Below are 23,258 nucleotides of genomic sequence, written 5' to 3'. Positions count from 1 at the left end.
TGATGGCTTGGAGTACTCTTGTCACCCTGAGCTGAGAAGTGTTAGGGTTTCATTTGCTCTCATTATGAGAGTGGTTGAGGATGATGCAGGATGTTTAACAATTTTCCTGGCCTTTACCCGCTAGATACCAATAGCACCCTCTTTTCCTGAAGTGACCATCAAATTGTATCCAGGCAGAGAGATACATGTCCTGCGAGCCAGGCAGCAGGGGGAAAAAAGTCTCTAAGGGCTCAAGAATGATTCAAGTAGTAGACTTTTCAGGTTTGCTTAGCAAGCAAATTTGAGAACCTGAGTTTAAACCCAGGGTTACCAAGGGGGAAAAAAAAATGTCTCTAGCCAACAACCCAGATAGAGGTAAGATGATAAATACATGACAAACTCATACACAAAATGCTAGCAGAATTTACATGGGAAGTAAAGGTAAAATTCTTAAATCTTTGCTGCATGTCTGAAATTTTTCATAGCTTGTAATTCAAACATACAAAAAGCCACCTTCAAATGCTTTACACCACCTAGCACAAAACACCATTGTTAGCTGGGTGCCAGTGGCTCACACCTAGCTCCTCAGGAGGCTGAGGATCTGAGGATCATGGTTCTAAGCTAGCCCAGGCAGGAAAGTCCATGAGACTCTTATCTCCAATTAACCAGCAACAAAAAAACTGCAAGTGGAGATGTGGGCTCAAGTACTAGAGCACTAGCCTTGAACACAAGACCCCAAGGACAATGCCCATGCCCTGAATTCAAGCCCCAGGTCCTATACCAAAAACAAAACAACACCCAAAAAAACCCACAGTTGTTCAAAACTTAGTGGCAAATGTTTAGAACAGAATTACTCTTAGAGTCTAGTTCTAAGACAGGAAAAGCAACATATTTACTTATGGGTGAAATTTCCTTTTTTCTCAAAAACAAGGCAAACTACCACCTTGCTAATTTTACTAAGCAAAATGTTCTAAAAATAAATCTAGTGCTTTTCCCTAGTGAGCACATGGAACAATATGCTCTCAATTTGGAATGAACTGAGAAAACGTTTTTTTAAAGTGCCACACTGCCTGTTGCTATGGGACCTTTAACAACATGCCAGCACCCTCCGCGCCCAAGTCTCTACTTTAGAAAGCCTAGACTACAAATGGCAGCAGCTTCCAGAGCTGTTGGGAACAGGAGCAGCACCTGTTCCCATTCGTGTCACCACTTAGAGTGACAGCAAGCTTATGTAGTATACACCTTAGATTCCCCCTTCCCTACAGGGAGTCAGGGCCTATCCTCTCCACACTCACTCAAAACTGGGAACTGACTGCAGAAGATGATACTCTGCTTGCATACTGCTGCCAGCCTCCTGGTGCTGAGTCCACACTGGAAGGGCTGATGTAGTAAAGAATGCAGGGCTGCACTGTACAAGTATCTGGTATACTTTGGGGGTTGTAATGGTTAAGGCAGCTTTGCTGGGCTGGGCTGGCACCATTTACAACACTTCTTGTTTCTAAGAAAAAAATAACTGAGAGTTCCACACAAACTTCTGCAAGTCAGAGTGTAGCAGAGAACCTCAGATCTGTGCATCTCAGCAGGACCTCTGACAACTCCGTGGTGTTTTCTGTAATGGCTGGGGGAAGCCACAGGGCATGTGTAAGGCAGGGCACTGGCAGATGTCTTGCAAAACTCAAGGCTGCTCAGGACAGGGAACAGCCATCCATATCCCCTTATAGCAGTTCTAAATGCCTGCCAGACACAAGTGCTGGGGAAAACCCATGTCATGACCCAGACCCAGACCCAGCCTCCTTGTTGCTTACACAGGAACACAAGGCACAGGGACTGTGTTCCCTGAATCCTCTTGTGTGAACAGGACAGAGAACAAGGGCTTTGTCTGGCCCAGAGCCAGCAGGGAGCCTGGGAAACGTCATCAGTTTGAATGGCTAACTGTCCATGTCCATGGCTCTGCACAGAGGTAAAAGGACTCGCTTTTCCTGTGCATCTGTATACATCCTTATCCCCACCACTTCTTTGTTATAATCAGCGCACTAGATGATTTTGAAATTGCATGTGTGGGGAAATTGTATCACCTATGATGAAAAAGGGACATCTTCAAATACTTGTTTTCTAAAGGATAACTGGGATTTACTGCATAACAAGGGTTTGTTGTGTTTTGTTTTGTTTTTAGTTTTGGTGCCGGTCCTGTGGCTTGAACTTAGGGCCTACACACTGTTCCTGAGCTGTTAATGCTCAAGGCTAGCACTCTACCACTTGAGCCACAACTCTACCTCTGTTTGTTTGTTTTTTGTTTTGTTTTGTTTTTAGTGGAGATAAAGAGTTTCATGGACTTCCCTGCCTTGGCAGGCTTTGAACTGTGATCTTCAGATTTCAGTCTCCTGAATAGCTAGGATTATAGGCATAGCCAATAGCACCTTGCTCAAGGGATTCATTTTATCTATCATCTCTCCTAGTCCAAGGTGGCATTCATTACACATCTGTTGAATATTATTCTGGACCATGTAGTAAAAAGGTCAGTCTTGTTACAATGTAGTCTTCTCATACATACCCTTAGATATAATGCTCCAATAAGTAAATATCAATGGCTATGTAAGAACTTATATTTTCACTCTCCCTATTTCCTGCAGCACTGAAATCAGACTGGCATCATAGGATGAGCACTGGCCCACATCTGTAAATGTAGAAATTTCTCTCACTCTTGACTCTGATTATAACATCACAGCTAGAATCCCTGTTTCTTTCCAAAAGGCTTTACCAGTCACCAACCACTCCTAGAGTTCACCTTGGCAAAACTGACAGGTAGTCAAGGTGTCTGTATGGGCAATCTTCCCCTACACCCAGGCTTCACCATCATTAGTTTCTTGGGCAGAAAGTGTTACCTGGTCTGAAAGCTGGCTTGCTGCATGCTCGATTTCTGCTCTGGCGGCGATTGACTGGCCACACCACGGGGCATAGAAGAACAGCAGTACCACCTCTGAGTTGTGGCGAACATGCTCTGCATAGTCCAGCTGCCCCTGGAAGAGGTCAAGGACCGGAGACCTCGAGGAGAAAAAGCTGACAGGTGGCTTTGCTGGTATTATCACATCTTTTGCTCGACTAAAAAAGAGCAAATATAACAACTTTAATCTTCTAACAATGATAATTTTTAATCTTCTAACACAACAATCCAACAACACTTTGTGTGAAAGGAAAATGAAGGTCATGTCCATTAATGAAGTCACTCAGGAGGTAGAGATCAGAAAGACCGTAGTTTGAGGCCAGCCAGGGCAAACAGTTTATGAGACCTCCATCTCAACCAACAGCTGTGCACAGTGATGTATATGTAGCCTGTCATCCCAGCTGTGTGGGAAGCAAAAACAGGAGGACTGCAGTCCAGGTTAACCTAGGCACTAATCTAAGAATAATTATTTGAAAATAATTACTAGAAAAATAACTAAAGCAAGAAGGACTACAGGTATGGCTCAAGTGGTAAAAATCTTTGCCTGGTATGTACAAAGCACCTGAAAAAGTAATACACTATGCTAAGGTGCCATTAGCCAGGCTAATATAGACATGAACACTTCCGAGGTGACTGATAAAGACTAGGAGAACAGTGGAAACCAGTCAACTCCAGTTTTACCTCCCACACCCAAGGCCCCATCCTCACTGCTTTGCCCCGACAGGACACACTCATCTCCAAGCCATGAGCGTCACCAACTCTTGTACACAGAGTATGGGGAAGGAGCACTGAGGCCACACTAGTGAGATTTCTAAGAGAGATGCTCTGGTGGATGCAACTTTAGGGAGCAGAAAGTTTAGTAGGTAGACTAATAGCTACCGACCTTACCCAGGGCACTCAGACCAAAGTAACAGCTCAGCAACAATACACCTTTCTTCTCACATCAAAATCCACAGGGCAAGGAAGCTGAGTAACAGCAGTCACCTACTTAACTAGAAAGCAGGCTTCCAGAACACCTGAGGTGCTGAACAAACAGAAGCCTGAGGTGCTGAACAAACAGAAGCCAGAAAGCTGCAACTTTCCCACTGAAACAGGTCTGGGCGAGGGCAGTGACCCACCAAGTTAAAATGAATCTGACAATTACCCTGAGCTCTTCCCATAAATGCACTCCCCAGCACGAAGCCCTTAGAGCAGCTTAGCATGGAGACAAAGGACATAAAAATGGAACCCTAAAAATACTAGACTAACCCAAAAGAAGGCAAAGAGAACCAAGAAAAGATCAAAACCACAGCTGGGAAGGTGGCTCAGTGGTAGAGCACTTGCCTTGCATACATGAGGCCCTGGGTTTGAGTCCTCACCATCACATAAGCAGAAAAAGCCAGAAGTGGTGCTGTGGCTCAAGTAGTATAGCACTCACCTTGAGCTGAAGAGCTCAGGGAGAGTGCCCAGGCCCAGAGTTCAGGCCCCACGACTGTCCCTCTCCCCACCCCTCCCAACCCCCGCCTCCACTTACAAAAAAAGATCAAAACCTAGAAGGTGCCGGTGGAAAAACAAGTGGCAATACTTAAACCACATGAACTGTAAGGGAACAAAACATGTACACTGAGAGGAAGAGACTGCCAGGCCTAGGTGTAAGTCATCTAAGGGAGACACCTTAAAATAGACATGAGTCAGGTGCTGGTGACTCACGTCTCCCTAGCTAGTCAGGAGGCTGAGATCTGTGGATTGCAGTTTGAAGCCACCTCAGGCAAGAAAGTCTATGAGACTCTTAGCTCCACCAAATTACCAAAAAGTTGGATAATAGCTTAAGTGACAGTGCTCTAGCCTTGAGCACAAAAAGGTCAGGGACAATCCTAGCTACTCAGGAGGCTGAGATCTGAGGATCGCGGTTCAAAGCCAGCCCGGGCAGGAGAGACCGTGAGACTCCTATCTCCAATAAAATCACCAGAAAACCGGAAGTGGCGCTGTAGCTCAAGTGGTAGAGCGCTCGCCTTGAGCTGAAGAGCTAAGGGACAGCGCCCAGGCCCAGAGTTCAAGCCCCACGACCGACAAAAAAAAAAAAAAAAGGTCAGGGACAGCACCCAGTCCCAGAGTTCAAGAACCAGGACTGGCTGGCTGGAGCATGCATGCACATGTATGCATGCACGCATGCACACACACACACACAGACACACACACACACAAACAGAAGCATAAGGATCAGAAGAGACACCATATTCATAGTACACACAGGCTCTGGCATGACTCATCAGCCCAAAGGATAAACTAAGGCTTCCTTATTCTTCTAAGTTCAACATTATTCCCAAACAGATAACAAAAGCTTCCTTACACATACCATAACTTGGACAAGTTCCAAAGGAAACGAGGAGGGGGGGAGAACTATAGAGTACATATAAAATACTTGCATTTGGGTCTAGAGGTGTGGTTCAAGTAGTAGAGCACCTGCCTAGCAAGCACAAGGCCCCGAGTTCAAACCCTAGTACTAAAATAAGAATAAAGAAAAACGAACAGTCCAAGGCAAAAAGAAATTCTAAAACTATGACCACATTTATACAAAATCTTCAAACAGGCAAAGTACTAAAAAATAGCAAGTGCTAAAAATAGCAAATCTACTCAATCATTGAAACTGCTTGGTGAACTGAGCAGTGAACTGCTCAGTGAACTGCTCAGTCCATGCTGAACATAATCACAACTGAAAACCCCATCAATCATTGGAAAGTCTTAGTTGAAGACTCCCTAGCTGGCCTGTAATTCTAGCTACCCAGGAGCCTGATATCTGAAGATAATTCAAAGCTATCCCAGGAAGACAAATCCGATTAAATATCCCAATAAATCAGGTATTAATCTCCAATTTACTAGCAAAAAGCTGGAAATGGGACTGTGGCTCAAGTGGTAGAGCACCAGCCTTGAGCAGAGAGGCTAAAGGACAGCCTAGGTCCTGAGTTCAAACCCCACCATTGGCACAAAAACAAAACCATTCACTGGGCAACTTGTTGTGTACTGAGCACAGGTACTGAGGCTGCAGCAGGTAGCACACAACCCTCTTAAAGTGCCACCTTCCTCAGAGATAAAGAGAACTACCAATGGAGACATCCTGTGGTCACAATGATGTAACAAGGTCGCAACAAGTTTTCTACCTGGGCTGGCCTTGAATCGTAGCCTCCCAAGTAGATAGGATTACAGGCATGTGCCCGTGGCACCCAGCTTTAAAGATGTTAAAGTTAAGGGTAGAAATGTTAGTGCCAGTTGTTCAACAATAAAGTAGTATCTTGACACCATTCTATCCAAAAGGATCAAAATATTAATGGGAGACTAATAAAAAAAGACTGTCCTATCTGCCAGCAGCAGCATAAAAAAACAATGAGTAAACAAACAGCATTCACAGCCTCATTCTCGTCACCAGAAGTGGGTAAGGACCTTGTTCTGCCAACTCTAGAAACCGGATTTACACTATCCCTTCTTCCTGAAGTCTCAAGGACTCTCTTATCTACTACGTCAAACTAAGTTGTCTCTGATAAAATGTTAAACATTATTTCGACAGCTGGGCAGATCAATGTAAATAAAATCCTCATTCTTGCAGGAGAGGACCTTCCTTAATTTGAACCTAAATGTCAACTTGCAATATTCTACCTGGAAAATACATTGTATATCTTTCTTGTGGAGAACAGTGATAAAGAGCAAGGTTAAGAGTGTAGGTCCTGGGGCTAGGAATGGGGCTTAGTAGGAGACTGCTTGACTTGGATGCCCTAGGTTCAATTCCTCCGTACCACAGGGTGGAGTGGGGGGAAGGCTGGAAGTGGTGCTGTGGCTCTAGTGGTAGAGCACTAGCTTTGAGCAAAAAGAAGCTCAGGGACAGTGCCCAGGCCCTGAGTTCAAGCCCTAGGACTGATCAAAATGGGGTAGGGGGCCGGGGAGAAAAGGAGTGTAGGTCCTGATAATGAATTCAAACTCCAACAACTGTGTCACTTAATAGGTGGGTATGATTTGGGGCAGGTTTTGCAAGATGACCAAGCCTTGTCTGCTTCATCTATAAGGTGGGAAGAATTATAGTGTATCCAGCCATTTTTAGGAACTATAAGCTTTTTTTGGGGGGTCCGGTCGTGGGGCCTGAACTCTGGGCGCTGTCCCTCAGCTCTTCAGCTCAAGGCTAGCGCTCTACCACTTGAGCCACAGCGCCACTTTCAGCTTTTTTCTTTTTGCTTATGTGGTGCTAAGGAATCCAACCCAGGGCCTCATGCATGCAAGGCAAGCACTCTACCACTGAGCCACCTTCCCAGCCCCAGAACTATAAGTTTTAAATGACATCCTTAAGAGGCTCTTATGTAGATGTTAAATGAGCAAATTCATTGATGGAAACACTAGTTCCCAAGCAGGCACTTTTGTCTGCCAGGAGCTGTCAAGCAGTATCTGGAGACATTTCAGGGTGCCACATCTGAAGTGTGTGCTATTCACATCCAGTGGGCACAGCCACTGAGCACGAGAGAAGGCATAGGACAGCCCTCTACAACACACAATTATCTGCCCCAAAAGATCAGCAGTGCCAGAGACTGAGAAACTTGCTGAGTTTAGCATCTGGCACATGGCTAATGCTCAATGACAAACTGCTCCTTCCACTCCAATCCCCAACCCTCTGACACCTCTTTGACAACAGGAGCCACAAATTGTGCTCAATAAGCTGAGAAATGTCATCAGCTGAAATTTCAGGGGCAACAGAGCTTTTAAAACCTGATAGTTCAGAAGATAACTCTAGAGCCAGACATGGATGGCTCACACCAGTAAATCCTAACTACTCAGGAGGCTAAGATCGGAGGTTCGAAGTTTGAAGCCAGCAGGGACAGCAAAATCAGTAAGATTTTTATCTCCAATTAACCACCAAAAAGCTAGAAATAGAGGTGTGGCTCAAGTGGCAGAGAAAGTTGAAAAAAACCTCAGGGAAAGCTCCCAGGCCTTGAGTTCAAGCTCCACTACCTGCACATAAAAAAGATGTTTTTTGTTGTTGTTGTTGTTGTTGTTTTTAAGAGATTCAGCCGGGTGCCAGTGGCTCATGTCTGCAATCCTAGCTACTCAGGAGGCTGAGATATGAAGATCATGGTTCAAAGCCAGCCTGGACAGGAAGGTCGTGAGACTCTTATCTCCAATTAACCACCAGAAAACCAAGTGGCACCGTGGCTCAAGTGGTAGAGCACTTGCCTTCAGCTGAAGAGCCCAGGGTCCAGAGTTCAAGCCCCATGACCGACAAAAAAAATAAAAATAAAAAAAAAAGAGAGATTCTCTGGAGCTTGGGGAGGCCAGAAATTCAGCAGAAATAGAAAATTTGTATCTGTGTTCTTTCCTGAAAATGGGCACACAGGTCTCGTTCTTCCTTGCTTACTGAACTCCAGCCTACTGACTCAGTTCCTTTTCTAACTTCAGGAAGACAAGCCAGTCCAGTCTCAGGACTCTGGACTTGTTCCCCCTTCCCTATCCACTTCCCCCGGGTCGTCCCAGAGCCGACCCCTTCCTCTCTGGCCTAAGCTTCCGATGTCACTTCCTGAGGAAGGCCTTTCTGTCTTACCTCCAGGCCTTCGGGAACCTGCAGGGCACTTAGGAAGCACTTTTAAAAATCAAGCTGTTGGAAGTGGCATAGTGGCTAAGTGGTAGATGGGCTCGCCTTGAACTGAAGAGTTCAGGGACAAAGTCCAGGCCCAGAGTTTAAGCCCCATGACCGACCCCCCCCCCCAAAAAAAAATCAAGCTGCCTCTCCTTGTCTCCTGTAACATCCCCTGCACTGAAATTGCCACCAGAGCTATTTGGGACTTTGGTCATCGTTGGCGTGCAGGGCAGTCATGCTGGTAAATAACCATTCATAGGTTCCTGAGGCTCTTCGGTGTCTGGAAATCGCTATACACTGGAAGCTCAGGGGAAAGGAAACACGAGGGTCTTCCAGCCTCGGCAGAGATGACAGGTGCACACACGCCTCCCCCCCCCCCCCCCTCAGGTCCTCAAGCGTTGGGAAGCAGCGCAAACATCGGGTTCCACCTCCCTCGGTACGAACGCGGGGGGAAAAGGGGGACGCGGCCCACGGTCACGGGCCTCCCGGGTCACACCCCTCCGCTCCAGGCAGGGTCAGGCCGCTTACGCCCCGGTCCCCGACACGCCGGGCCCCGAGGCGGCTCCGCGGGGCCGGCCCGGGCTGCGGGGCGCCGCGCCGCGGGGCCGGGGAGTGCGGAGCGCCGGGCCTCACCTGCAGGTGAACTTGAGGGCCAGGAGCAGCGCGCAGCCGAGCGCCACCGCCCCGCAGAGCAGCTCGGGCCGCCGGCGCGCCATGAGGGAGGCGCCGCGCAGCCCGCGGCGGAGCCGGCCCTCCGAGGACGCTGGGGCCGGGCTGAGGGAGCCGGAGCCCGCGGGGCCGCCGCCGCCGCCACCACCCGCGTCCTCGGCGTCGTCGCTGCCGCTGCTGCCGCCGTCGCGGCCTCCGCATTCCGACATTACATGCTCCCCGTCGCCGGCTTTATACCGCCGCCGCAGCCGCCGCCTCGGGCCCAGGGGCCCGGCCCGGCCCGTCGCTCCCCAATCCCGCAGCCGGCCGAGCCCGCTAACCCGGACCCTCCACGTCAGCCGCGGCGCGGCAGCGCCCCGCCCCCGGGACGCCGACACCGCCCCTCCCCTCCCCCCGAGCCTGCGCAGTCGCAGACTCTCTGGGTGGCCACGCCCCCACCTACAGAGTCTGCGCGAATTGCCCGCGCGGCTCACGGCCGCGTCAGCCTCCGATGGCGTCCGCCACGCCCACACGGAGTCTGCGCAGGCGCTGCCGCGGAGCTGGTGAAATCAAATATTCCAGCCCCGGCCACGTCGGGGTGGTGTTGGGTGTGAATCCCGGCCCCGGCCCGTGGGACGGTGCTGGGTGACCCGTTGCGCTTTTAGATGCTGTAAGGCCCAGAGTCCAAACTCCAGTAGTACAAAAACCATCCTGTGACTTTTAGTCAGTTGCCACTTCTTGATGGAGAAAAACCACACCAAAAGACCAAAGTCTCATATATATAAAATATTTTATTACAGGCAATATTGGTCCATATACTACACAATACCAGCAGTACAAGTGTAATCGTTCAAAATCATCATTTAAACAGCAAAAGACCAAGAAATAAAATTTAAGTCAATTGATTATTTTTCAAAATATTCTCAATGCACATTATTCTGGTTCCCTTATTGTAGTGAAACATACAAATACAGAAAAATACCCCATTTAACATATACTACTGTTAAATGGTTATTTGGCTTAAAATCTGAGTTAAGAAAATCCTTTTTAGCAACCTACATACAGATAAGTAGCAAACTTTTATTAAACAATTCGTTCTGCTAAAACATGTAAAGAATCACATCCATTGTGTATTCTGACCCCAGCACAAGTGTCTGTTCTCTTGCCATGGTTCTTATCTGAAGGACCAACTCAAAGAATCATCCTAGACATAACCTTTTCCTCATCCCAACACACTTCATCCAAAAGTCCGTTCAACAGATGGCCACCAGGGCGCGGTCACTTCACCATTTGATGCCAACGGTTCTGTGAGAGCTTGGCCAGACCTGTGAAACATCCCGTTTTCCTACCTACTGTGGTTGCTGCTCGGGAGGAGGAGGAACGAGGTTCGCCACAAAGCAGGAAGGCTGCAGCTCCTCTGCCTCGCACCTTACAATACTTGTAATTTTTTTCTGGTCAGTGCTCTGATTAGGTTACAGAAAAGCCAGCATTATTAGTTTAAATCTTTAAACAAAAAACTATATTTTCCAAAGTCATTATCATTTGGGGCAATTAAGTGATCTTTTCTTGCTTTGTTGAGCTTCATCTTTAGGGCGTTTCTTCTTTCTTCCCATTCTTGAAGTTCAGCATTTCCATGTGCAAATTTACAGCCACTCCCTTCTGGGCAAGTGCCAGTCATATACCTGTCAGGAAGAGGCAACTTGGTGAGCGTACACAGGCATGGAAAGAATCCAGGTCAAGATTCCTGAAACTATCACTTCACTAGCTTTGTGATTTGCATACAACTTCTTGCAATCTCCAATGTGAGGAATCCCCTTTACCTCCACTGGGGATCAAACCCAAGGCCCAAAGGCCCGTTAAGTATACCTTCTACCACTGAAGCCAGCCTTTAGGGAAGGCTTAACACTAAAGATGAGTATTTTACTGCTATGATAAATTATTAAAACATATTCAATAACAGGACAACAATAACTTGAGGTAGAACTCAGTAGTAGTTTGTCTAACATGTTCAAGGCCCTGAGTTTGACCCCTGAACCATTTTTTTTTTAAAAAAGAAGGGGGAAGGAGGAGTTGGGGAGGTGGGAGGGAAGGGATGGTAGGGGAAAAACAAAGGAGGGGGTAACAATGCTTGATAGGAAATGTACTCATTACCTTACTCATGTAACTGTAACTCCTCTGTATACAGTATCTTTACAATAACATACATATGAAGGAAAAAATACTAAATGATGGGGAAACAGAGACCACAGCCACTCTTCATGTAGAAGGAAGACCTCCGAAGTGGCAATAGGCTGGGTGTGGTGTCATACAATCAAAAGTAGAATGGCAACAGACTAGGTGTGGTGGCATACAATCAAAAGAAGAAAGGCTAATTCAAAATTATCTAAGCCAGATGCTGTTGCTCATGCTATAATCCTAGCTACTCCAACCCCCAACTGGCACAAAAGAAAACAAAAATTACTTAGGATTTTTTTCTTTTTTGTTTATCTGAGCAGGAACAGCCAAAGCCCAACCTGATAAGAGCTATACAATCTGGGACTACAAGTGTGTACTACCATGCCTGACTTAGTTTTTCATTAAAATTTAACTTTTAGGCTGGGAAGGTGGCTCAGTGGTAAAGTGCTTGCCTTGCATGCATGAGGCCCTGGGTTCGATTCCTTAACACCACATAAGCAGAAAAAGCTAGAAGTGGTGCTGTGGCTCAAGTGGTAGGGCGCTAGCCTTGAGCTGAAGAACTCAGGGACAGTGCCCAGGCCCAGAGTTCAGGTCCCACGACTAGCATAAATAAATAAATAAATAAATAAATAAATAAATAAACAATTAACTTTTAAGAAAACAAAAGAAGCTGGGCACTGGTGGCTTACGTCTGTCATCTTAGCTACTCAGGAGGCTGAGATCTGAGGATCACAGGTCAAAGCCAGTCCAGACAGGAACATCCATGATACTCTTATCTACAATTAACCACCAGAAAACCAGAAGTGGCACTGTGGCTCAAGTGGGAGAGCACTCACCTTGAGCTGAAGAGCTCAGGGACAGTGCCCAGCCCAGAGTTCAAGCCCCACAATCAACAAAAAAAAAGGAAAAGGAAAAGGAAAAAGAAAAAGAAAAAGAAAACAAAGGAAGCTGGGTCTTGGTGGCTCATGTCTATAATCTTCTGAGATCTGAAGGTTACAGTTTGAAGCTAGCCCAGGCAGAAAAGACCATGACATTCCTATCTCCAATTAACTACCAAAAGGGGCTGGGAAGATGGCTCAGTGGTAGAGCGCTTATGCCTGAGGCCCTAGGTTCGATTCCTCAGCACCACATAAGCAAAATGAAAAAAGCAGAAGAGTTCAGGCCCCACAACCGGACCGAAAGAAAAAAAACATTAACTACCAAAAACTGGAATCAGAGCTGAGGGTTCAAGTGGCAGAGCACTAGCCTTGAGTAAAAAAGCTAGGAACAGCACCCAGGCCCTGAGTTCAAGCCCTAGGCCTAGAACAAAAAGAAAGGAGTGATGGTTTTATACCATTATTTCCTTTGACCTATGTTTTGGGTCTAGCATTAGAATAGAACTTAAAGGTCACCCCCAACCTGATGATCATTAACTATTTTTTTGGCTGGTCATGGGGATTGAACTTGGCCTGGGCGCTGTCCCTCAGCTCTTCAACTCAAGGCTAGCGCTCTACTACTTGAGCCACAACACCACTTTGTTTTCTGGTCGATAATTGGAGATCAGTTTCACGGACTCCTGCCTGGACTGGCTTTGTACCGTGATCCTCAGATTTCAGCCTCTTGAGTAGCTAGGATTACAGGCATGAGCCACCAGCACCCAGCTGATCATGAATTTTTGAGCAGTGGGTGATGCAGAGAGCCAGAGAATGATTGCTGAGAAGGTGCATGTGGATGAACACGCTTCTCTGCACAGTTCTCTGGGAAGACGGTTCAAGGCAGTCTGGGAAACCCACTGAGTACTGCCATCATGGCCAGGAAGACAGAACTGATCACAGAGCAGCCATGCATCCCTGAGCCCCGGGCCCGGCACCATTCAGTGACACGCCCCCCCCCCCCCCAACCTTACAAGTGACCTACCTCTCACAAATACTAAAATAGCCGGTGGGGAAGCGGTGCTGCCAGCAATACTGGTCGTCTTCTGTGTGGAAGACCTTCTCCTTGTGCTTCTCGGACGAGATGTGGCCCTGCCACTGCTTCTCGCTGTTACAGTTCTTCCCGCACATCCAGCAGTGGAAGTCCACCTAGTGAGTGTGTGTGGTAAGACATGCGGCTGTCAGAGGTCACCTGAGTGCAGACTGGCGCCCAGGCCCAGGAGGACCAGATGCTACCTGATCTAAGACCCAGACCACTCTCAGGGAGCTGGGAGAGGACACATGACTCAAAGTCAGAGAGGGTCAGGAAAGGAGCACGTTCTGGAAGCAAGCATCAGCAAGGAGCCAGAGGAGCCAGGGTGTACACCAGAGCATTCAGTGGGCAAACCAGTGTGCAAACGCAGTGTGCAAACTCAAATTCTCTGCCTAGAATTCAGATCTGTGGCAAAGCCAGGAGGCCATGAGAGCCTGAGATGTGCCAACTTAAAAGGGCAAGCAGCAGCTCCACTCCATACACAATAACTGAGCCCTCAGTATAGGCAGGCTGGTGCCAGGTGGCAGAAGTAAAGATGGTGGCCCTGAGGGGACCATCCTCCTCAGGAGGCACCAGTCACAAAGAGATAGAAGTGCTGTGACAGATACTGCAGGAGTATCCGGGGGAAGACCGTATTTCCTAAGGGCACTGGGCACAGCGACACCAGCCCTGCAGGGCAATGGATAAGCAGCAAGCCAGTATGAGATGCCATGAACCATACCAGAAGAAGCTGCAGCATTTCATGGAGATTGTGAAACTCAGCAGGCAGGAAGGACCATAGCTTAAGGACAAACACACCAGGGATTCAGAAAATGGGTTGTGGGAATGTATGCAATGGAGGGGTCATGCAGACTCCAGTGTGCTTTCTTTTTTGCTGGTCATGGGGCTTGAACTCAGGGCCTGGGTATTGTCCCTGTGCCTCTTTGTGCTCAAGGTTAGTGCTTTATTACATGAGGTACAGAGCCACTTCTGGCTTTATTTGAGTAGTTCACTAGAGAAAAGAGTCTCACGGACTTTCCTGCCAGGGCTGGCTTTGAACTGCAATCTTAGATGTCAGCCTCCTGAGAGGTTAGGATTATAGGCGTGAGCCACAGTGTCAAGCTCCAACATGATCTCTAGCACAGCATTTGACAGAAGCAAGTGCAAGCATTAGCATTGTGAACTGGGAACTAAGGTGGGATGCTCTAGCACGAGGAGACAACAGCAAATGGCAGGAGCCAGTGGTGGAGAGGAGCTGGCAGCAGCGGGCAGCAGAGGGGAGGCAGCGGGGGATGGAGGCAGAGCTGGGGAAGGGGAAAGGAAAGGCTTCTGGTGTGAGCAGGTACTTACAGTAACTTCTGCATAGTCTGTTGGCATATGGATTTGTTTCCCATTTTCCTTGTTTGACTGGCTGGCTACATCATCACTCTTGTCATTTTTTTGACTCTTGAGCCACAGTTCATAAAATTGCTCCATATCTTGTACTAAAGAAAAACAAACCACTTTCAGCAACAATGAAATGGCCTTTTCTTATGGGCATGTGCGCGCACGCACGCGCACGCACGCGCGCGCGCGCGCACACACACACACACACACACACACACACACACACACACACACACACACACACACACACACACACACACACACACACACACACACACACACACACACACACACACGTTTCAGTCAGCATACATTTTCTTTTTTTTTTGGGGGGGGGGGGGGTCCGGTCGTGGGCCTGAACTCTGGGCCTGGGCGCTGTCCCTCAGCTCTTCAGCTCAAGGCTAGAGCTCTACCACTTGAGCCACAGTGCTACTTCCAGCTTTTTTCTTCTTGCTTATGTGGTGCTGAGGAATCGAACTCAGGGCTTCAGGCATGCAAGGCAAGCGCTCTACCACTGAGCCACCTTCCCAGCCCCTCAGCATACATTTTCAAAACAAAGCAAGGGCTGTATTAGACAGGCGACTCCAGTCCAGCCTCAGCAGCAGATAAACCCATGCGCAAGACCCAACAGATAGCAAACAATTCTCCACATTAAGTAACTTCTCCCTGCATGGGCAAACATGTGGGGTGCTGAAATCTCAGAACAGCCGCAGGTTTTGGCCCAAAGAACCTCGGCACCATTTTGTGTCATCCTATGTGACATACCTGGTCAGGGCCAGGAACACATGAGGCCACTTAGACAACTTGGGGGCTGGGAGCTGATACGCTCCCCCTGTTCACTGAGAAAGATGAGAAACAGACTCCTCCAGGGTCAAGACTGACCCTGGTGGGAGTCACCCATGGCGCCATAGTCCCAGAGGGCCGGCATGCTGGGTACGATTACCACTGGGCTACCTCCTGGCAGTGGTAAGAACAGGTGAGGAACTGACAAGTGCTGATGCAGGGATCTGCAGCCTCAGCACTGCTGACTTACAACCTCTCCTGCTTTCTGCTGACAGCTGGCCCACAGTGCAGTGGGGTGTACTTAGCAATGACCCTGGGCTCTCCTCAAACTCCCTGTTTAAAATTGGTCCCGGGGCCGGGCGCTGGTGGCTCACGCCTGTAATCCTAGCTACTCAGGAGGCTGAGATCTGAGGATCGCGGTTCAAAGCCAGCTCGGGCAGGAGAGACCGTGAGACTCCTATCTCCAATAAACCACCAGAAAACCGGAAGTAGCGCTGTAGCTCAAGTGGTAGAGCGCTCGCCTTGAGCTGAAGAGCTGAGGGACAGCGCCCAGGCCCAGAGTTCAAGCCCCACGACCGACAAAAAAAATAAATAAATAAAATAAAATTGGTCCTGGGGCTGGGAAGGTGGCTTAGTGGTAGAGCACTTGCCTTGCATGCATGAGGCCCTGGGTTCAATTCCTCAGCACCACATAAGCAGGAAAAAAAAAGCCGGAAGTGGCGCTGTGGCTCAAGTGGTAGAGAGCTAGCCTTGAGCTGAAGAGCTGCGAGACAGCGCCCAGGCCCAGAGTTCAGGCCCCAAGACCGGACCCAAAAAAACAAACAAACAAACAAACAAAACTGGTCCTGGTGCCAGGCGTAGGTGGCTCATGCCTGTAATCCTATCTATTCAGGAGGCTGAGATCTGAGGATCATGGCTCAAAGCCAGCTTGTTTTGAGTACTAGCCTTGAGCACAAAAGCTCAGGGACAGTGCCTAGGCCCCTGAGTTCAACCCCAGAACCAGCTCACGGGAAGCTGCATGTTTCACGTCACAGAGGCAAGACAGTGCAAAGAACTTACTCCCATTCTCCTTCATGTAGGTCCACACTTCCCGCTCCTCAAGACTATGTGCAAAAGAACAGTTCCCAACATACTGACACTTTTTCCCAGAAGCAATGTGGTTGCACAGCTGTAAAGAAAAGCACACACACACACACACACACAAACACATATGCTTTAAGATGGAGCAGCCTTTGTCAAAATGGTGACTCCAACTTAAGCAATTAATAAGCCTTACTATGATGCTAATGCTCAGAAGTAAGAGTTTTTAAGTACGATGGACTTGAGTTCATTTAAATTGACTGTGATCCCCCAATACCTGAGATGAGATTGATAGTAGAGGTTTCTATAGTAACAGAGAACATTGTACAAGACAACGCTGACAAGCTCACACACTGAAGGACCTTCCACCCCTGCAGCTCTGGTCCTCTCCACCTGATGGCTCCTACCCTCCCAGGAAACAAACCTCGGGGCCTCCAGGCCAAAAGCCAGCTCCAGGGGCCACCAGACAGTCCCAGGGGACTTTGCAACATCACCCACTGAGAACAACACAAGAGCTAGCCGCACTCCTAGATAAGACTTATCCGACGACAAACGGCACACCACCAGGCTGTGGAGTGACAGGGCTGTCAAATAATGCCTCGACTGGGCATTCCTGTTTTGATGTGACAAAGAACACATGGTGACACCGGTAGGAAAATGAAGTGACAGCGACGACAGAACAGGGCCTTCCTTAAGAACCATGACTACCCAGAACAAGAGGCATCCATTGCCTTCTCTTAGTAGATCCCAAGTTCTAATACAGCTTATGATGACTGATGGTAGTTTGTGTTACAATTGGAACTTAGATAGTGTTAAGTAATTAGCATGTGCTTTAAAAAAAAAAAAACAGTCTAGGCTGTGGATGGTTGACTCTAAGAGCAGTCAGCCCTTAACACTTCTTAACCATCTTCTCTCTTGGATGAACTCAGTGCCCCATCCTGAAAATCTTCTGCAGGAAGGTGGCAGCTAAGAAACAGTTCTTGTCCCCGACTTTCTCATACCATCCCTGCTCAAGGCCCGACTTTCTCATACCATCCCTGCTCAAGGCCCAAGAGGCACTCAGTGGTGTCCCTAAGGAAAGACGTCCTTGATGGCTCACAACAAGGAGCAGGAGGAAGAGAAGTATAATGAAGCAGGGCTGAGCACATGGTTCAAGGGACAGAGCCCTTTCTCAACAAGCAAACACAATGTCCCCAGTTATTCCCCCACTATCATAAGACATAGACCACACAGCCAGGCACCAGTGGCTCACACCTGTAATCCTAGCTACTTAGGAGTCTGAGATCTAAGGATCATTGTTTAAAACCAGCCCAAGCAAGAAAGTACATCAGACTTTATCTCCAATTAACCACCAAAAAGCTGGAAGTAGAGCTGTGGCTCAAGGGGTAGAGCATCAGCTTTGAGGAGAAAAACTCAGGAACAGTGCACAGGCCCTGAGTTCAAGACAGAGGACCATGGCTGGGAATATGGCTTAGTGGTAGCCTAGCATGCACAAAGCCCTGAATTCGATTCCTCAGTACGACATAAACAGAGAAAGCCGGAAGTGGCGCTGTGGCTCTAGTGGTGGAGTACTAACCTTGGGCAAAAGAAGCTCAGAAACAGTGCCTAGGTCCTAAGTTCAAGCCCCAGGACTGGCAAAAAAAAAAAAAAAAAAAAAAAAAAAAGTAGTCCAGGCACTGTGCTGGGTTTCACAGAGAACCATATTGGTAACTGCTCCCTATGATGGCTGAGCAAAGGAGGCTGAGTAACGACAGGCCCTTCTGGCATTCAGAGCCCGTCTCCATTCACCTGCCTATACTCTCCACACACACGGAGTGTGACTGCTTCTTTTAGAAATGACCCTTAACAATGTCTAGGAGGAGGAAAAGGAAATAGCTGCTGAGAAGCTGCACAGCACAGCAGGACAACACACACGACATGAAAGTATGACCAGCCATCTAGCACCCAAGTACCATGGCTCCAGTAAACCTCTTTCCCCCTTCCTATAAAAGCAGAGTCCAGAACCACTGTGGGGAAGAGAGAGCCAAGACTGGTCCTTGGGACGTGTGCTAAGCTTTCCAAAGCTGTGAGGTGATAAACCCATCGCCCTCTTCCTCAAGTCTTTATGGCCATTTATCAGCCGCTGCCCTGCTTCTGGGACAAGAAGTCCTCCATCTCTCCTCTGTGGGTGCAGAAAGCTGGCTGCCTGGCAACACGCCACTGTCCCTGTCCCTCAGGTCCAGTGGATCACGTGTGGATTCTCTAGATCCTCTCTTGGCAAAGGAGAAGTCTGGGGACAACTCAAGTGATCTTCCTGGCAGTCATGGCCATGACCAAGGACACTCCTGACTAAGCTGCCTTGGGCAGAGGACCACATGCTCTGGACAGGCACTGGGCACCCCTGCTGCCAGCTACCTGAGCAAGTCCTGTGCCACCGAGCCACTGGCTTCAGTGAAGCAAGCAGGAGCGATGAAGAGGCACCACAGCCCTCTGTGCTAACACACAGGCCTAGAGTTCAGAGCAGACCTGAGCAATCGAAGTCAGGTGACATTTTTCTCATCTCCTCTAAAACTGATTCCGTAGAAAAACAAGTTAAATTACACCCATAACCAGGATCTATGCACTCTGCCCAAGCACCCCACAAACTCGCCATCCATGTGAAAACTGCCACGGAGTCACACAGCTAAGGGGAAGGGAGGGCAGGAGCACTGTACTTCATCCCTACTCATGAGCCTCATTAAAAGGCTTCCATGTCCAGGCAATTACCACTACTTGCTAATGATTTGAAACGCCTAATTTTTTTTAAAAAAAAAAGTGGCTTAAAAATTACGTATGTACATCAAACTGTAAAGGCATTTGTTTCTTTGTGGGGAGAGGACGGATGTTCATCCACTTCTTACGTTCAAAAGACATCACTCTCATCGCCCGGCGATCTTTGGTCCACCTAAGGAAAATGGAGTTCAGAAAAAAAACAGACACACGGGGCAAAAGGCACAACAACACAGGGAGGTACACACTTGTACCTGAAGGACAGAGGTTTTCCTCTCTCAACACTTCTAAAAGAAATGCCTCGTGATTATCATTTCCTGCTGACACTTTGAAGCATTCCCTAGGAATCCTAAACAGGTGGATAGTGGGAAAACACAATTTTGGAATTCTTAACTAATCCTAAAAAGTTCTTCCGCTTTGTGACTACCCCTGCGTGTCTACCTGCCCTCCTTGGAGCCTGACTCTTTTCTCAGGTGTGTGGCCTCATACCTAGGAAACAGGTGGTTACAAAGCAAGCACTGATTCCTCCCCCAATACTTACGAGTGCATGGCTTTTGCACTACAGTATTTCCTGTTCTTGTCTGGTTCAATGATTTGGCCATTTCTCAGACACTGAGCACATACAAATTTTATCTTCATATTAAGAGATCCAGGCATTATTTGATTGCCAAATACCTTAAACAGAAGATCCATATGTTAACAGAAAACCAGATGTCTAAGTACAAAACACTAAATCATTACACACTTTTCTTTCATGATAATATACAATTATATATATATATATATACACACACACATATACAACACATGTATGTGTTGTATATGTGTGTGTCTATCTTATAGCAAAACCTCAAATACCCCTCACGTTTATGCAAAAATATAAAAGGAAGGTGGACTATAGATGCCAACCCTCAACTTGCAAACGCTAGTTTAAGCTTAAGATTGGTTTGATTTTGATGGCCATTGAGGAGAACAACAGACAAGCAAGTTATGACAGGTGGGAACCAAAATTAAAAACCTAACCCTCCTCTCTTTCTCTATGAGCCCCAACTAGGCTAAATAAGAAAACAGTACCCTCCATTGTTGTCACATATTGTACAATATCTAATTTTATAACAATGGACAACTAAAACCAACTGTTTTCAGAAGAATTGCTCAACTGCATGGGATGTGACTGAGGAGACTGAACTGTTCATGACTGCCACTGTCCCCACGGGCCGAGACAGGAAGCCACCAAACACAGAAAGCACACAGGAAAAGGTACCTGAGCTCCAGGCCCGACTGCTTCCAAATTTTGCCAATACTGTTTCGATTCTTGAGCAATGGCATCATGCGAAATACCTGGTGGGAGATAAGAGAAGCCTTCCTTTAGATTTTGCACTGAACAGAAATCCACCTCCCACTTGCGGTCAAACTCAAGAGAACCCTCCACTCCCCAGGTATTCTTAGACCACCTGATCTATCCCCGAGGGTGAGTGGTACCACATTATCCCTTTTCAAATAGAATATTTACAAATACAGCTTGTGTCATCTGAGCAACCTGCTCCCGACCCGTGCTACAGTTAAGAACTGTATCAACTCAGAGCAGACAGTACAGGACCAAAGCAGAGCAAGCGCAGGAGCATGATGACAAGGGTGCACTCAGCCTCTGCACCTCTCAGGCCCTGGTCCGCAGGCCACCAATTTGAACACTGAGCTGCGAACCGACCTGTTTCACTCTGCATAGTCCAGACTTTCAGCTCCACTAAACTGTGGGCATAGAAGCACTCATCTTCCCGCTGGCAACCATAGCGAACCTCATGGCGACACAGGTCAAGCTGACACTGACCATGAAAAGAACGGATTTTAGAATATTTTACTGTTGTCTCTCGCAAAATGTGGACGAGGCACCTGCGATGAAAACAGAGACATTTTAATATCCTTCTGTCACTATTTACAAGAAATATGCATAGACACGCAGGCACACACACACAATGTCGTGGTCTAGACTGGAAATGACAGACTCCATCGTAAATCTTTTTATTTTTTCCTTTTTGTGCCCGTACTCAGGGCCTGGATGCTGTCCCTTAGCAATTTTTGCTCAACGGTAGCACTCTACCACTTGAGACACAGCTCCACTTCTGACTTTTTGCTGGCTAATTGGAGATAAGGGTCTCAAGGATTTGTCTACAAGGGTTGGCTTTGAACCATAATCCTCAGAACTCAGCCTCCTAAGTAGCTAGAATTATAGGTGTGAACCACTAGTGCCCAACCCATTGTAAATATTTATCAGGAAAAAAAAAAAACAAAAACCAAAAAAAATTATGCAATTGTCAAATTAATGTGGATGGTAATTATATTTTAGACAAAAAACTCCATACAACCGTATCATGAGAAGCCATAATAAATGACACTATTCTGTCTTAGATAATCCATTAACTATTAATCAAATCTACTAAAAGGCATTTTAAAACAGTCACTGTTGCTCTTCTAGACAACAACAGCAGGGCAGAAGTAATGCCTGGGAAAATATCACTACTGATTTTGTTTTGATCTAAGAAAGAAATCTATTTTGTCATTTTAAGAAGTAGAAACCATCAACATACTTATTGTCTTCAAATTCATGCTTTGTATCAGGGTGAGAACAGGCAGAAGAATTATCTTTATTTCTTTTACTTATCATTCTAGGTTTATGATCAAAACATTTCTGTAATAGAGAAAACAGAAAGGTTACCATACAAATAAATACAAACTGTGGTTTATGTATGTATGTATTTATTTTCGTGCTGGTACTGGGGTTTGAACTCAGGGCCTCACATTCTTGCTTAGTTTTTGGGTTTTTTTTTTTATCGGTTGTGGGGCTTGAACTCTGGGCCTGGGCGCTGTTCCTCAGCTCTTCAGCTCAAGGCAAGTGCTTTACCTCTTGGGCTACAGCACTACTTCAGGTTTTCTGGTAGTTTATTGGGGATAAGAGTCTCATGTACTTTCCTGCCTGGGCTGGCTTTGAACCTTGATCCTCAGATTTCAGCCTCCTGAGTAGTTAGGACCACAGGTGTGAGCCATCAGCGCCTGGCTCTTGCTTAGTTTTATTTGCTCAAGACTGGTATTTGAGTCACAGCTCCACTTCTGGTATTTGGTGGTTAATGGGAAATAAGAGTCTCCTGGATTTGACTGCCTGGGCTGGCTTTAAACCATGATCCTCAGATCTCAACCTCCTGCATACCTAGGATTACAGGCGTGAGTCAACCATTACCTGACCCAAACTTGGCATTTTGTAGACACAAGATATTGTCTTAACTCCAGAATCTTTATAAATATATTATTCTATTTTCTTTTTTCTTTCTTTTTTTGGTTGGTCATGGAGCTTGAATTCTGGGCCTACATTCTATTCCTGAGCTTTTCTGCTCAAGGCTAGCACTCTACCACTTTGAGCCACAGTGCCACTTCCAGTTTTCTGGTGGGTAACTGGTGATAAGTCAGGGACTTTCCTGCTCAGACTAGCTTCAAACTGCAATCCTCAGACCTCAGCCTCCTAAATAGCTAGGATTATAGAAGTGAGCCACCAGTGCCCACTACAAACATTAACCTTCAACGTGAAGCCTCAGTATAATTCTTTCTGGTAAAAGTAATACTACCATTTACTGAGTAACTACATGATCTTATGCCAGGGTCGCCTGAGGCCTTCCTACTGCCAGGCTTGCCAATCAGAAACTAGCACAGAGCCTTCCGCATGCTGGACAGTCCTATATTACACAATCAGCACCAAAACCAATCTTCCAACAGAAAAGAAGTCTCAGAGAAAGCACCTCACAAAGGAATATAAATTCTCCAAGATGCTCTTGGAGAAGTTTGCCCACAGAAAGATTGATCTTCCCATTGCCACCAAAGAAAGCCTCTCGGCTGAAAGCTCCCTTTCTCTCCAGGGTCCAGATGTCTATCTCTTCCTGGCAATAAGCAAATGTGCAGTGGCCGGAATAGCGACATTCTTCCTCAGCAGCCACATCTAGAGAGACAGGGAGGACGAGA

At 47.1% G+C, this 23,258-nt stretch overlaps 2 protein-coding genes across 3 annotated transcripts in view; both read right to left on the bottom strand.

Moving 5' to 3' along the window:
• The window catches only part of Txndc11 (thioredoxin domain containing 11), a 50,092-nt gene extending 40,579 nt beyond the window's left edge, over positions 1 to 9,513 (bottom strand). The window contains exons 1-2 of the mRNA XM_070003470.1: positions 9,144 to 9,513; positions 2,862 to 3,078 (exon numbers count right to left, since the gene is read on the bottom strand). Coding sequence (XP_069859571.1) covers positions 2,862 to 3,078; positions 9,144 to 9,388 — 462 coding nt within the window. The 5' untranslated portion in view covers positions 9,389 to 9,513. The remainder of the gene's footprint in view (positions 1 to 2,861; positions 3,079 to 9,143) is intronic.
• A 418-nt stretch (positions 9,514 to 9,931) lies between these two features.
• The window catches only part of Zc3h7a (zinc finger CCCH-type containing 7A), a 35,036-nt gene continuing 21,709 nt past the window's right edge, over positions 9,932 to 23,258 (bottom strand). For both annotated transcript variants that reach the window (XM_070003468.1, XM_070003469.1), the window contains exons 14-23: positions 23,039 to 23,235; positions 21,839 to 21,939; positions 20,962 to 21,143; positions 20,518 to 20,594; positions 19,795 to 19,928; positions 19,323 to 19,428; positions 16,485 to 16,593; positions 14,607 to 14,740; positions 13,230 to 13,393; positions 9,932 to 10,840 (exon numbers count right to left, since the gene is read on the bottom strand). In XM_070003468.1, coding sequence (XP_069859569.1) covers positions 10,651 to 10,840; positions 13,230 to 13,393; positions 14,607 to 14,740; positions 16,485 to 16,593; positions 19,323 to 19,428; positions 19,795 to 19,928; positions 20,518 to 20,594; positions 20,962 to 21,143; positions 21,839 to 21,939; positions 23,039 to 23,235 — 1,394 coding nt within the window. In that variant the 3' untranslated portion in view covers positions 9,932 to 10,650. The remainder of the gene's footprint in view (positions 10,841 to 13,229; positions 13,394 to 14,606; positions 14,741 to 16,484; positions 16,594 to 19,322; positions 19,429 to 19,794; positions 19,929 to 20,517; positions 20,595 to 20,961; positions 21,144 to 21,838; positions 21,940 to 23,038; positions 23,236 to 23,258) is intronic.

The sequence above is a fragment of the Dipodomys merriami genome, unplaced genomic scaffold (assembly GCF_024711535.1).
Source record: "Dipodomys merriami isolate MVZ:Mamm:240054 unplaced genomic scaffold, mDipMer1.0.p SCAF_60, whole genome shotgun sequence".
NCBI lineage: Eukaryota > Metazoa > Chordata > Mammalia > Rodentia > Heteromyidae > Dipodomys > Dipodomys merriami.
The sequence above is the reverse complement of the archived record's forward strand: the minus strand, read 5'-3'. Positions and strand labels throughout refer to the sequence as shown.